General features: G+C 40.7%; 2 protein-coding genes across 4 annotated transcripts in view; one reads left to right on the forward strand and one right to left on the reverse strand.

Annotated features, from left to right (window-relative positions):
- Positions 1-15,381, reverse strand: part of SYN3 (synapsin III) — a 196,137-nt gene that overhangs the window by 126,433 nt on the left and 54,323 nt on the right. The window lies entirely within an intron of this gene.
- Positions 1-15,381, forward strand: part of TIMP3 (TIMP metallopeptidase inhibitor 3) — a 48,071-nt gene that overhangs the window by 27,180 nt on the left and 5,510 nt on the right. Inside the window, exons 2-4 of the mRNA XM_080971833.1 lie at positions 8,971-9,053; positions 13,768-13,879; positions 14,685-14,806. Coding sequence (XP_080827959.1) covers positions 8,971-9,053; positions 13,768-13,879; positions 14,685-14,806 — 317 coding nt within the window. The remainder of the gene's footprint in view (positions 1-8,970; positions 9,054-13,767; positions 13,880-14,684; positions 14,807-15,381) is intronic.

Below are 15,381 nucleotides of genomic sequence, written 5' to 3' on the forward strand. Positions count from 1 at the left end.
TCGCCTGCCAACTTTATGAATCTCATCACAAACATGTTTTTCATCTTTGATGAAGGCCAAGAGCTGTAGCCCTTCCCCTTGTTTGACACTTCAAACTTTATGAAGAAGCATGTTTTTAATGCATTTCCTGGCAAAGTCCAAATAGGAAAATGTAATATCACAAGTGCAGAGAGGCAACTTTTTGAACTGACAGCCTTCCCTCTGTTTTTTTTTTTTTTTTAATACTGCCAACTCAGTATGCCAATTATCTAGATTCTTCCCAGCATACACAACACATTTTTGTTTGAGTCTGTCTTCCCATCCATTGTACTTGGACGCTTTCCTTTCATTCTGCCCAAATCATGCTCCTTTTCATACTGTTCTGGTTAAATCCATAGTTAGTTCAGGGTACTTGGAATATACATGCTCTGGCTAACAACATATGCTTTAATTTTATGCCCCAGGTAGCTGCCTCCTATGTGCTGTTCTCTCAAACAGGCTCTGAATATTTTCTGTTCCCTGTAGAATGAAGGAAAGCTTTTATACAGCTTACGATAAGACCTCTCTCATTTGTCTTAGCCTGGTTTTACTGCTTCCTTTATCTCTGCCACCTGTGTGCCACAAAGCATTCACAGCAAATACCCTTCTTCAGGCACAAACCAAGCTGCATGCAAAAATTAAAGCCCTAAGTTAGCAGGCTGTTATGGGGAGCTCCATTGAGGAACTCACTGGGTGGATGAGTTCACACAATGATTTAATTGCATCTAGAACCTGCTTATGTGGAATCATTATTGTGGATCAGATCAGTCTCTCTTTTTTTTAGCACCAGCTAAAACCAGTTGTTGTATTTTGCTTTAGTTTTATGTTGCCAATTTTTGTTTTAATAAATATGTATTTTCTGCCCTGGGACCTTTGTGTGAAAGGTGTACTATGAATGCTCTAAATAAAATAAAAGTTACAATATAAGATAAATCATGCAGGACCTTCACAATTAGGTCTCCGTATGTTTTTTCGTTTTTTTTTTTTTTTTACTTAAAAAGGGTTATAAATAGTGGCAGCAGAGGACAGGGTCTTTAACCCTTTCCCCATAATACAGTACTTTTTCCAATCCAAATCCCCCCCCCCCAATATTCTCTTAGCACAACAGACAAATATAGGGACACACAGAGTACACAGCTACTGAAAGAAAGGTTAACATAGAGAGAATTTTTGAGCTATATTCCCAATGCTGTGGTTCTGTTTGCGCAACAGACTTCCATGTGCAAAACAGAGCTTCCGCTTCCTCGTCTGCTCCGCACACCTCAAAACTTGCTCCAGATTGTTGTGAAATACTCTGGAGGAGATTTGGGGGGGCATGAGGGAGGAAAGGAAGGGGAAATGGTGCTGCACAAGCAAGACTCCTCTCACACAGTGTTGGATACAACTCTCTCCATCTTCATTTATCAACAATCTATTGCAATATAATTCTATTCCAATATGTAAGTGCTTTGATAATACCTTGCTTCCTAACCCATTATATTCTGTAAAAGTATACATGGTGTGGAAAAGGCCAATAGGGAAGACAGACAAGAGCAAGTACTAGTTTACACAGTCCATTATTATACTACATGGTTCACTACCACAGGGTATATTGATGGCCACCACATCTCCCATCAGCCACCTCCCATCTGTTTTTTTTTAAAGCTGTATTTATGATAAATTAACAGTTAATTTAACATAACTGCAGTTTCTCTAAACCATGAGGAGCTATAGTCCAAACATCTAGATGTTTAATTTAATATAAATACAGCTTTTATAAAACCATGCCTTTCAGGAACTTCTGATACAGATCTCTAGCTACAGAAGTGAGGTCACATTAGAATCTCTAATGAAAACCGTAGGGACTGTAAAACAAAACAAAACACCCCTTGGCATTTGTTAACTAGTGAATGTTTAACTGTTCACTGATTCTTTTTTAAAAAGTATTTATTTTTTCCCCTAGAAATAGTATAGATAAACTAAACAAAATGAAAACATAAATTAAAGAAGACAAAAGACAACCACGCATATTAGAACCCCAGCTGGGTACTTGTTTTTTCAAACCAAATTGGAGGCATGGGGCCCTAATCCAGACCACAACAGGGGGTGGGGACTGAGGGTAAAGCCCTCTTCTTGCACAGTAGGGTCCTCATCTGGACTGGACCCCCTGTACTTGCAAGTAATAAAAGTAAAAGCTTGCACTCAGTGGCAAACTATGTGATTAGTGTCACATAGAATTTGGCCCTTAGTGACAGTTTTCATCAATTTTGGGCAGGGACCAATGAGAATGATTTCCTGCATGTACAGCAGAGTGTCCCAGAAAAATAGGTTCACCCGTTTCCCACTGATGATTCCCATACTTATTGTTGGGTATTATGGGACTCTATCAGGGTGAGCCCGAATACACATGCACAGAATTGCCATCTGATGAACAAGGCTTATCAGAATGATCACTATAATGGATTTCTTCTTGCCAAAACAGTGCTTTAGCCACACTGATTCTTCAGAAATATGAGAACTTTTCAGTGGCTTCTTGCGCCCTCTGGTCATAGGTGCTTCTAAAAACAGAGCTTGCCCAAGATGTTTTGCTGGTTGAGGTGGAGCAACAACTGGTACCCATAATCCGCACTCACCAAAACCAAGGTGTGTAAAACCCAAGACCAGCCAAGTTATTTTGCCACCTGTGGCAGTAAATCCTAGAAGCCCCATTTCCGCCCTTTCCCTGGCAGTAAAATATAATGATAACAAATTAAATAACCACCAATTTGCTGTCCTTTCAGGACACCTGAAATCTGCTTCCTTACTGTGCCTAATGGCAGGGCCGGTGCTATCCAAAAATGTTGCTCAGTTGCAATCCTTTTCTTAGGCGAGCCTTTAAAAATTGTATGGTCTGAGCAGTTCAGTCCTATGTAGGTTTTTCAGGCTTCCACCTGTACCTTCCTTTGCAGAAGTTACATTATGTGCCTGGCAAGAACACAGCTGGCTTTGCCTCCTGCCAGTGCACACCATTCACAGGATCGAGCAGTTAGTGTTACTGACAGCTAAAGGCATTATCCATTCAACTTTGAACAAAAGAATCCCTGTCACTTGCAATAATACATCCACCTCCCCAGCTGTGCAAACGATACTAACCGTCACTGAACATCATTCTGCTTCTCTCATAAACTATTGAGGCTTGTTCTCCTGTCAGAATAGAATTCCCCTCTACTCTTTCTGTACAGTCACAAGCTATGGAGTCAGCGCAACATGGTATTCCCTGCGGGCCATTTTTGTTATGTCTCTAATCTTACCCCCAAAAGCTGTTAGAAATCAGTAAACATGGAAAGATTGCAATCCACACTTGATGGGTCATAAGAGAACGCCACTCCAATTGCAAGACAGCTGCAACATAGCTTCCCCCTCATCTTCCTGCTCCCAAGCTGGGCTGATCAGGGGTCCAATCTTTGATATACAAATATATCTGAAGATGTAATACTTGAGAGCACCACACCTAGGAGCAATCCACACTTAAGCTCCTTTAGTTTGCAAAACATCCCTCACTGGTATTTTTCACAAATGCAATTAACATCCATGAGAAACAACTCTGTATCTCCCTTGTTTGCAAAACCATTCCATGCTGCATGCCAATTTGAAGTGCAATAAAAAGTATGTGTGTGTGTCTTAAGTCATGTGCACTATTACATCTTTATCACACAATATGGGAACTAGGTAGTACTTGAAAGTTCACCTTTAAAACAAAAACAAAAACAAAACACCTCCATGCATGCACACCTCCATAGTTGATCCAATTTAATGGAGAAAGTGATTTCTGGGTAGGTGGGGCATGGAAGTCTCAACACCCCCAGCAAAGACCCTGTTACCCCAAAGGTCCTTTCTGTATGTGTGTGGGAGGGGTCTCTCCTAGCCTGTTCTGGGATTGTAGTCTTTTCTCCCCTGCTCCTCCCCTAAGTTAATGGAGAGACCACGCTAAGTAAATGGGATTGTTTTTATATATGAAATTGCTTTATGTATGCTTTGAGGAAGCAATTAATGAAAGAAAGAAAGAAAGAAAGAAAGAAAGAAAGAAAGAAAGAAGGAAAGAAAGCTATGAGAAGAAATAAAATCTCATTGGTTAGCCCAAAAATGTCGAACTCCAGGCAGGCAGAGATTGAATGTCTGCCTGCCTTGAGCTCTGCACGTGCATTGGCAACAACCCAGCAGATGTTGGCTGCTAATGCAAAACCCACAGTAAAAGATCAGATGCAAGGCCTAAAGTATCACTATATTTATCTGCTGTTTTAAAATTGCAAGCAGAATTGCAAAGATATATACGTACTTTCTTTTTGGCACCCATGCTTTATAGCTCTGACTTGGAGAGTTGACCGAGACAGTCAACCTTTTTTGTGTGTGAATGTGTGTGGACTATTAATTTCCAACAAAAAACAAAAGACTTCTTTTTTTTAATATCTGCCCAAGCATATGGAAAATGTATATTTTCAATGTAAATAACTGCAACTATATTTTTCAGTGACAATCAGTTATTATTAAGAGTTGGCCTGTTGGGGTTGTTTTTGGACCAAAGCATAGCTGCCACGCTTATCTTATCTGAGATTTATACGCCTATCCAATTTAATATTACATAAATAATTACAAATCATCCGTGAGACCTTGTCAGCTGCTCTGATCCCACAAAATGACTCGACCCGAAACCCCAAAGTACTCAGAAACATTCTTCACAGAATGTTTTCATAGGCACCACTTCAAAGTGGCTGCGGTTTAAAAATATGCTGCTATTTTGGTGTCCACTTGTGTGGGATAAAATTTCCCATCAGTAATAGTAGGACTGTAATAGGACTCCAGAGGAAATGAGAGAGTTAAGAAGGGTGTTCAAGGTGTCTTTTTACTGGTTAGCATGCAGTATGTTGATGAAATAATATTTAGGAGCCTCTCTTTTTTCTTGAGGTAACTGTGACTAACTGCAAATAAAGTCACAAAACACAGCAGAAGTTACTGCAAATTCAGTTGTTAGAGAAGATCTTATATTTGATTCAGTATGCTCTTTCTTATTTATTTTTTACATTTATACCTCACCTTTCTTCCAAGGAGCTCAATGTAACATGCATATCCTCACAATAACTCTGATGTAAGTTAGGCTGAGAGCCTGTGACTAGCCTTCAGTTTTATGACTGAGCAGTGATTTGAACCCTGCTCTCCCAGGTCTGAGCCCAAACCTCTAACCACTGTACCACCCCGGCTCTCTTATGGAAATTCTCTGAGGCTTTAGTGAACCACCATGCATGAGTAACAGACTACTGCTGGCTCACAAGCTATGTGGATCTGTCTAAAGCACTTACTGCCTCATGTTAGTTTTGCGATGTTACATAAATCTATATATTTGCATACATTGATTGCTGTTGGATTTTATGTAAGAACTCAAAAAAGCCTTATTCAGACATCCTATCACACATTAAGTAGTCCTTGCCTAATAGCAGCCAGACATGCCCTTCAGAGGTCACAATTTCAGTGGTAGTGTAGAGACCTATACACTTGCAACTTGGATGAGTGTGGTCCTCCAAGGAAATTCTGGCCACTTGCTTGTGGAGAGGAGGCCAACTTATGCACATCTGCTCAATGGGCCTCTTCACATTGCCACCAAATTCATGGCCAGTGAGTGGGTGTTGCAGTGGTTGGGTTGTGGCTAACAGGTGAGTTCTCATTACCCCCTCACATGTGGGGCAGGGGGTTTGAAGAGGGCTTATGTAAATATATTTTGGAAATAAACTTCTGTATGTGAGCAAAGAAGGATGTTTGAAATATCTCCAGTTAGCAGGTGATGGTTTTTGCAGGAGAAACTGTGCCTGCATGTGCACAACTATCTGCTAAAAACGTATAGAGAGTTTATTTTTTGTGTCCTAAGTACTATGTGTAAATGCAAGGCAGTCATTTCGAAGTAACCACTTAGTTAAGAATAGCTCCTGTGACTTCTATGGAATTATTCTGGATTAAGTGGTTTGTGGATTAGAGCTCTGACCATTTACAACCTCCTCCTAGAATACCCTTTCGCTGTGGCCTCACAAATCAACAAATTGCATTTCTAGCAGGTGCAGCAGAGGCAATGAGCCTTGGTTCCTACCAGAGATCCCATGAGTGCCAGGCACTTAGTACTGGAATGCCAGGCAGTGGCACCTTCTTCCTTCATAGCATTCTATGCCACCTCTGTACCAGCTCAGCAGCACTAGTGGCTTCACTGTGGGATTTAGGAAGATTTATTTACTTGCTCAATTATGCCCTTGTGTCCCATTTTGGTACCCTTAAAAGACCAGTTCTGGCAACAGACTGATCCAAATCACGTTTAGACTTGCTTTCAGGGATGGATGAACATATTTTTGAAGACTACACACTAGTATTTATGCAGTCACTTAAATGAAGAAGAAACAAAGGAAGAGCTCCATATTAATCAGTACTTATTTAACTTGCTTTAGCCTACCTGCACTGCTACATTCTTTAATTTATTTTAATTGGTGTGTCTGTGTTTGTGCGGTAGGTTTTTATGGAATTCAATAAGAAGTGAGATTTCTTAGCTCTCCTATAACCTAGAAGGGGAAATTTAGGCAGGCACAATTTCTCCCCTCCCCCTCTTCTTCTACAAACCCAAATAGCTGCACCTGCAAGAATCTTTCTTTTCTTTGCCACTTTTAAAGACAAAGAGCATGATTCCATATTGTGTTTGACATCTCGAACTGAGGCAAGACTAGTCTGCAAAATATGGGTGACATAGGGAAATACTGCTGTTGTTCATCTGTAAGAAAGCTGATCTCTGTTTCTCTGTCATTTTTGGCATGAGAATCCCTGGCACCTCTCAGAACACAAAGTCTAAGACTTGTGTAAATATCAGGATATGCCTTTTGAAATTCACACTCTCTGCACAAACATTATTGTCTCAAAGAGAAACTTTCCTAAAGCCCAGGTCACATTCTGAACCAACTTCCATTCTTTTCAGATCTGAGTAAAAGCAATAGAATTGCATAACATTGAAACACTATGTTGGTTTTCATTTGTTTGTAGGACAGTGAGGAGGGTAACCAGCAGTTGAATCTAGGATTGCCACAGAAATGGAATTGTGCTTGAAATGTGTGTTTCCATGGGATAAGATTTGGGTGCTGGCAGAGCTGACCAATCTGTCAGAATCTGAAAACTTAATACAAAACTAGTCCTCCAAGCAGAACTATGGGTCGGTAACATCACCATGCTGGGACTCATCTGTGCCCAAGCATGACACACAGAAACTAGCTATGGATTCATATTGGGCCATAGTTGATTTCCTAGATAATGCTGCAAACTCATTTCTTAGGTCAGGAAGAATAAAGACGACAGGATCTATTTCATAAGGCAGGTTATTTTGCTCCAAAGCTGTCACGAAATTAAATATAAAAGCTTGGCTTTTGTTTTAGGCTGTGTATATATTGCTTACAGTCACTTTGGCACTGAAAAATGAATTTGTGTCATGTTCAGAGGTATGTGGACTTTACAGAAGCCCTAGGCAATCGGGTGAATGTCTCCTTTAGTAAATAAACTTCACCATTATCCCTCTTTTTAAAGGAAAAGGTCAAAAGCTTGCATTTGAGCCAAAGCAAATTCTAATCATATTCCTTGCTTCCCTTGGGTAAATATTTATGAACAATTAAAATCTGGGTCAGTACAATTCACCCATGACTGATGGAATCTGAAGATAATATTTGCAGGAAAGGAGAAATTGTAAAAGCATTTTGTTACCCTTTATTAAAGTTACAGAGAAGTAGTCTAATTTGGCCCCTATCCTGCCCTCACCCTGCATATATATTGTGGCTTTGGCTTATCTGTATTTGCAGAAGGAATTAGAAATTACAGAATGTGCATTCCTCTCTGAGAAATTCTACTAGTCTAGAAACTCACTAAAACTCCTCAGATGTCCTGGCTTAGAAGGAACCTCTCAATCTGACTTTAGGTGAAATTAGGTGACAAATCTTAATTTACAAAATTTGTTTGATAAAAGCCAACATGCTTATTTCAAAGTAGCAGGCCTTAGTGGGCCATCTTCCTGTTTAAGAAATAAATTCTCTCCCTTCTCCAGCAGTAAATGGTTTCCTATCCCATCTCATCAGCAGAGTCAAGTCTGCCTCTCACTGGTCTGTGAACGAAACTTGTTAAAGGTGCTTGGCAGACGAGACCTGTTGAGGGAAGGGATCAAGAAAACATGCTGATTCAAGACATCTATGGTATTTGGGGTGAGGCCATCTTAGCATATCCATTTACTAGGAGTATGGCTCTCTAGCACTACCAATGGAACAGTATAGCCACATAGTAGAGGGGAAAACTTCTGCAAGGAATTTTCTCTATTTCAAGTGTAAGCTAAGTAATCGTAAAAACCACACCCTGGAAACTTGGCTGTTAATGATAATTTTCAAATTTCCTTTGATATCTGACATGTATGTAGCAAAAGTACAATTATGCACTTGGGGGCGCGCGCACACACACACACACACACACACACACAGAATCTTCCCAGCCCTGTAGCTTATGTTATTCATTAAACAGTTTTGGTTGGTTGTTTCTAAGAACATTTATAAATCACCAGCTTGTAAGAAAATACCATGGCAGTGTTCTGTAAATCTTTTAAACATTGTAAGATTATAAAATAATAAAATACAGAACAAAAGACCAACACTGAATTAAATTAATTACGTAAAAATACTTGGTAAAACAAAAATGTTTTCAGAAGCTGATGAAATATTAAATTATAGGGGCCTGTACGATTTCAATAGGAACAGTGTTCCAAAATACTGGTGCCACTATGTTAAAAGTCTAAGTTTGCATAGAAATTAAATAAATACGAGACAACTCTGGGACAGTTGATACATTTTGTTGATGCATATTGTCTTCAGTGCTGAACTAGAGGCCAGAGATGCTATTGACCTGGTGCCAGCATTGTTCTTAAACCTTCTCTTTTCATTACAGTCATCCGAGCCAAGGTAGTGGGCAAGAAGCTTATGAAGGATGGACCTTTTGGGACGATGCAATATACTGTCAAACAAATGAAGGTACGTACACAATCATACTGGATTGAGACAGCAAAACATTTCAAATTGTAGAAATGTCATTATCTGAGAATAGATCTCATGAAACTCCATCATATGCTAACTATGAATGAAGGGATTAGTCTAGTTTTGGACCTGTTTCATATATGTGAACTCATAAATTTGTTAGCATCAATTTGCTGATTTTTTTTTTTTTAATAGAACATGCAAATTTTCCCAGTACTTTTTAATGTGTTGCTTCTCAAAAATGCATATTTTTCTACTTATTTTACCCTATTAGCACTGGAATAAAATCTTCCTTTGGTGTGAATGGGAGCTCTTTTTCCAGTGCAAATAGCTTGTGTGGCCGGGGGTGGGTGGATCTGGCTTGGAGCTTCAGTGAGACAGCAAAGGGTTAAAGCCTACCTACCCTGTGGGTCCTGGTGCAAATAGTCCCACTCACCATGAACACATACCTACTATTGTTAATTGTGTGAATAGTGTCTCACAATAGTTTGGCCCACAGTCTCTCAAAACACAAAGACGACACATGCATGCATGACAGTCCTTAGAAATAACTTCCCATTCTACTCCAGGTGCTACAGAACAGAATATTATTTGCCTTCTGGGCTTTCTCTCAGTTGTGGGTTGCTGCTCCCTATGCAGGAGGGGTAGTTGTCACTCTGACAACCTAGTTTAGAGACCATTTCACTCTGCAGCCAGGGCATACCATGAAAACAGTTCATGCATGCCACCTTTTTATGTAGGAAACCAGTTGTGTGATCAAGCCAATATTTATTTAGACTATTTATAACCTGTTACTCATTCCTCACGCAGTCTCAGAACAAGAAACAACATTAAATTACAAGAAAGCAATATTTCATTTCAGTACAACTTAATGTAAAAACAAACAGTATGCTATAACGATGTAAACAAACAAACAAATAACTGCATCAGCCAAGTGAGGGACACAACTTTATCAAATGCCTGGTGACCTGATGTCGAAATGCCATCAGTCTTGGTGCTTGATTGTACCTGAGAGGTGAGGACATTCCAGAGCTGGGGAGTAACTACTGTTGAGGTGGTTGTGAGTATTATTGTTATCCCATTTATGTCCCACCTTCCTCCAAGGAGCTCAAGATTGTCCCCACTCCATTTTATCCTCACATCAACCCTGTGAAGTAGGTTAGGCTGAGACTGGTCCAAGGTCACCCAGTGAGTTTCAAGGCTGAGGCAGGAGCTGAACCTTGGTTTCCCACATCCTGTTCTGACTGAGAGCAGCACCAGCCCATTTAAATGCCCTGGGAGCTGACCAGAGAGAAAACGTCAGCAGCCAGGTCTACTCCCTGGCCCCACCCCACAAGTGGCCATGGATTAGTGCAAATTCAAACCTGGGTCTTGTGGGAACCCAGAGAGCACCACGGCAAACAGGGAAAGGGACCAATGTCTGAAACAAACATTGCAAGGGTCTAGGGGGAGGAAGGAGCTGCTGTGCTGCAAGTGCCGCCTACCCTTGGACCGAGTAAGCGGCCATTGCAGCACAAGGGCCTTTTTTTACTCATTTTCAAGATATTTGTTTGAAATGGAGATGCATCTTGACACAGCCACCTGACTTGCCCCTCACATGTTACTTTGCCACAAGAAATATCAGTTCAAGATCATGAACTCCAAATCTCTTGCTTTCTTAGCTGTCAGTGCCAATAAATGCCCACATCCCCCAGAGTGAGCTTAAGCAAGGCAGTGACATATCTGATAATTATATAGGGGCAACTAATTCTTGGACCCTTTGAGCCTGGTTAGATTTTGCCTGCTGACTGTGGAGAGAGAGGGAGGGAGAAATAAAAGCGGCCTCATTGCCTTCACTTGCGCTCTCTCCTGAACTTTCTAGCCATGAGCAGCTTTTCCTTAAACCTGTTGCTCTGGACATTCCTTTGCCAACTGACCTCTTGTTATGTAATGTTAAAAATCTGCTCTGGTTTGTTTTTCTTGGCTGCAACATCTCAGTCATAAGACTGGTTAAAATATCTTTAGAAGAGGGAGAAAAAAGGAACAAATAGAGGCTCTGGCAGTGCTTGCAGAAATCTGAAACATATTAGACAAAGCAGTGGTTTAGAAAAACAACCACTTGCCTGCTTCCTAATAACAGTAATTCTCTTTATAAGGCATCATCCAGCTAAGTAGAAAAGCTGTGCAGCACCAAAGCCATCGCAAACTATACTTGCTGCCAAAACCAACCTCGACACACCTCCTTCCCTGGAGTGGAATTTTTGCTTGAAATCTCAGTTTCCTTACTTTATTTAAAGCTGTGTAGCTCCACTGGTCTTTCTTTCTTAAAAAATAAAATCACTTGTGGGTATTGTGCTTATGGCAGTGGTTGATGACAGCTAGGGTCTGCATTTATTTGTGTAGAGGCAAATGACATCAATAACTTTTGTACAGGCTACATAGGAGCAAGCTAGAGGTTTGGGCAGCCCAACCCATGTGTTAAAACGTAGGCTGTGCTGAGTTCCTATAAAGCAGGGATTGATCTGGTAATATAAAGCACCACAAGGTGTAAGCAGATTGGATCCCCAGGGTTTGAGAGCCTGTGTGGTATAGTGGTGAAGAGTGGTGGACTCGTAATCTGGTGAACTGGGTTCGATTCCCCGCTCCTCCACATGCAGCTGCTGGGTGACCTTGGGCTAGTCACACTTCTCTGAAGTCTCTCAGGCTCACTCACCTCACAGAGTGTTTGTTGTGGGGGAGGAAGGGAAAGAAGATTGTGAGCAGCTTTGAGACTCCTTCGGGTAGTGATAAAGCAGGATATCAAATCCAAACTCTTCTTCTTCTTCTTTGGACACATCCCTGTGCCAAACCTAAAATCTGCCAGGTGAATCCAGTGGTGAAACTTTTTGGTCAGCTAAGGATTGCTTCTCCCACATGATCATGTTCAGAGCAGTGATGTGTGAGATTATTCCCAGAATTCTGCTCTCCTCTAACTTTTACTGAGGAAGATTCCATTCCCTGTATGGCAGGCACAGAGAGGGCCCTACTGTGAAATAGAGGGAGGATGTTGTGAGAATGAGACATTTTGCCACTATCTGGCTACAGGACACAATGACTTATACTCACCCAAACAGAGAGATTTGCTGATAAATATAGGAGACTGGGCTATGCTTGACTTCAACCTACTTAGCCTTACTGAGCAAATAGAAAATATGAAAGCAGTGGCATAGTTGCTTTAACAAATTTAGCTGTTAGAATCTACTTTAACTGCAGATTCCAATTTGGGCCTGACAGATTTCATGGTGAGCTTTATCCTCCATAAATTTATCTAAACCTCTTGTAAAGCTGTCCCAGTTGGTGGACCTCATTACATTACAATGTATTCCACGGTTTAACTATATGTTGAAACTGTACAGTTGCAGTAAACTGTACAGTTCCATGAGTAAACCTTTTGAGTTTGTGTTATGAAATATTATTTTCTTTCCCAACTGCATACTAAAGAGAACTAAAGAGAATATTTCTGATATGGCTTCAGTCCATGATGTTTTGTTATTGCTTGGGAATATAAAGGCAGCGTGTTCTGGGAATTGTCCAAAAGTACTGTAGCTGACCATGCAACAAAGGAGGTCAGCATTACTATTGACACTGTTGGCGTCTCTACTCAATTTGAAAGGCACACAGCACATGCAGCTGCCAATATCTTCACTCCAGCCCATTCTAAGGCAGAGGATAGGAAAGTTTTTATAGCTGTAAGGGAAAGCAGTTAGTATTTAAACCATGAATTAAAACTCATGAAGTGGCAGCAACCATTCTGTCTCGTGACATCCGTCTTAAGGCCACTGTAAAATGAGATGGACCACATGATTTGTACGTAGATTTTTCCTGCACAGTCTCACCTAATCCCCAGGAATGGAGGATTGCTTAATGGAATGCTGAGTCAGTGGGAACTGGTGCTGTTCTAGCAGGCGCTACCAGGCAATGCTCATTAATACTTTGTTCTCTAACATTCATTTCCTAAAATACAGGACTGTGGAGACAGAAAGATTCTAAGAGTAGTAATGCTGCCTTCTTGACAAAATCAACAGTCTATTCAGAATTACTCCTGTGTTGGAGTGGGTGCAGGTTACGAAAGATCCCACGGGATTGTGCCCTGAACTAATAAAAGCTGTAGGATATTCGGTGTGTGTTTTTAAGAACAAAAAAACAATGATTAGAGCTTTCTTTTCAGGAGACTTTCCTTGTTTCCACAGGCTGCCCTTGTCCATTGTACAAGGTAGCAAAACATGCCCATCCATCTCTGAAAGAGAGTTTCAGCATGCCTTACATTACTATCCCAAACCAGAACCAGTTAACTATCATAAGCGCTCCCTTCCCAGCAACTTTGGGAGCTGTAGTTCTGTGAGAGGCACAAACATCTGGAAACATGAGGGGCATACATTATAATATAGTTCTTAACTCCTGGAGCTGAGGAAGTCATTCAGTAATGGAAAAGGGACATTACTGTGCTCTAATATTAGTGGTCCATTGAGTACACACACTTATGCTTGATGCTGTACAAACCCACCATCTGCCAAATTTCCTGGGGCCACCATGCTAGAAAATGTACTGCAACATATTAAAATGAAATACAAGGTTGCCATCCTGGAGTTAGCAGTTTGAATACTCAGAGCTAAGAAATGCCAAGCTCAGTTATTTTTTGGTTGCATGATATTTTATTAAAAACTCTCTCTCTCTCTCTCTCTCCTTTTTAAAGATGTACAGGGGTTTTGACAAGATGCCACATGTTCAATATATCTACACAGAGGCCTCTGAAAGCCTTTGCGGGGTCAAGCTGGAGGTCAACAAGTACCAGTATTTGATTACAGGTAAAGAAATAGCAGAGTTGTCTGTCACAGCTCGCTTGCAGGGTGTATTTGTTTCAACTGTATTTTTAGAGGAGTTGCAGCTTAGTGCTAGTGGATGTGGATTACAAGTATTTAACCCACAAGTCTCAAAAACTAAAGTTTTGATTTAACTCTGCTTCCAAAATTATCTGTGCCAATCAGGTGTTGTCTGACTGGAACAAGTGTAGGAGAAGTGGCTGTTAGTTTTACATTGTAGAAGACAGTATCTTATTAATGAAAATTCACACAAATTTGGGAATTATCAACATTTCAAAATTCAAAGTCAATTTTATTCTGAACATTTTCCAGTTGAAGTTTGAGAGATAATTTTTTTTTAAAAAGGATTTTCAATCTTGATGAATACCAAATTCAGGTCTTCTACTAACTGGTATTTTTTTCTTAAACTACCATCATTCGGAATTGGAAATATTGGGCAATATTTAGACTGGACACATGTGAAATTGAATTTTTTGCAGTCATATTCAGATTAGCATAATTGCCTAGGGAATTCCTCCCACCCACCTCATCTTCTCAGTGCTAATTATATAGGTGTTGAAGACACAAGCCCTGAATGAAAATAAGCAGGCATGACATAGTAGGATACAGTTCCTTACTATATTTCAAAAGGTAGCCATGCTGTTGCTAATTCCTTGCATGTGGGAGGGACTTTTGTATGTGGTATCAACTTCCAAACTGCAGAAATACTGGCACTACAGATATTTTCCACATCTGGGAATTTAACAAATTATTTACACTTGAATGGCTCATTTGCAGTTTTATTTTCTAGGCCGAGTTTATGATGGAAAGGTTTACACAGGACTGTGTAACCTGAATGAGAAGTGGGATCGACTGACTCTCTCCCAGCGCAAAGGACTCAACCATCGTTACCACCTTGGTTGTGGCTGCAAGGTGTGTGCTGTCTACGGTGACCACTCCTTGAGTTGTGAACAACTTCATATATTGGGGATGGACTGGGAAGGGAGAGGCAATAGAAGGGAACGTTGTAATTTTATTCCTTGTGAATATCTGGGAAGAAAAGAGCAAAATGAAAGCTCTGCAAAGGCTAGGAGCGCAGTCACATGGCAAGCATCTCCCGCAGGCTTAAGCAGGAATAAGGAACCAAAGGGCCAGATTCCCTTCTGGGGGCCACATGCCAGTAGTAGGTGGGACCAGCAGCAAAACTGAGTGGTGCAACAAATGTAAATTTTATATTATCAGCAGACTAGTTTCTACATATACATTTCATGGTATCTTAAATCCAGGCAAGCAAGCAAGAGGTATTATCAGAGTCCATGGACACATTCCAGCCACACAGAAATGTTCAAGGATGGTGCACAGCAGGGACAGTGAGGGATGTGGCTGAGGATAGGATGTTGCCTGGGAAGAGTCCTGAGGGCCCAATAGAGAGGCCTGGAGGGCTGCATTTGGCTCCCTGAGGTTCCCTGCCAGGGACAGGGGCTTAAGGTAGTTCCATTAATCAAGGC

This window comes from Podarcis pityusensis, assembly GCF_964106645.2.
Source record: "Podarcis pityusensis genome assembly, chromosome: 10".
In the NCBI taxonomy this organism is placed as follows: domain Eukaryota; kingdom Metazoa; phylum Chordata; class Lepidosauria; order Squamata; family Lacertidae; genus Podarcis; species Podarcis pityusensis.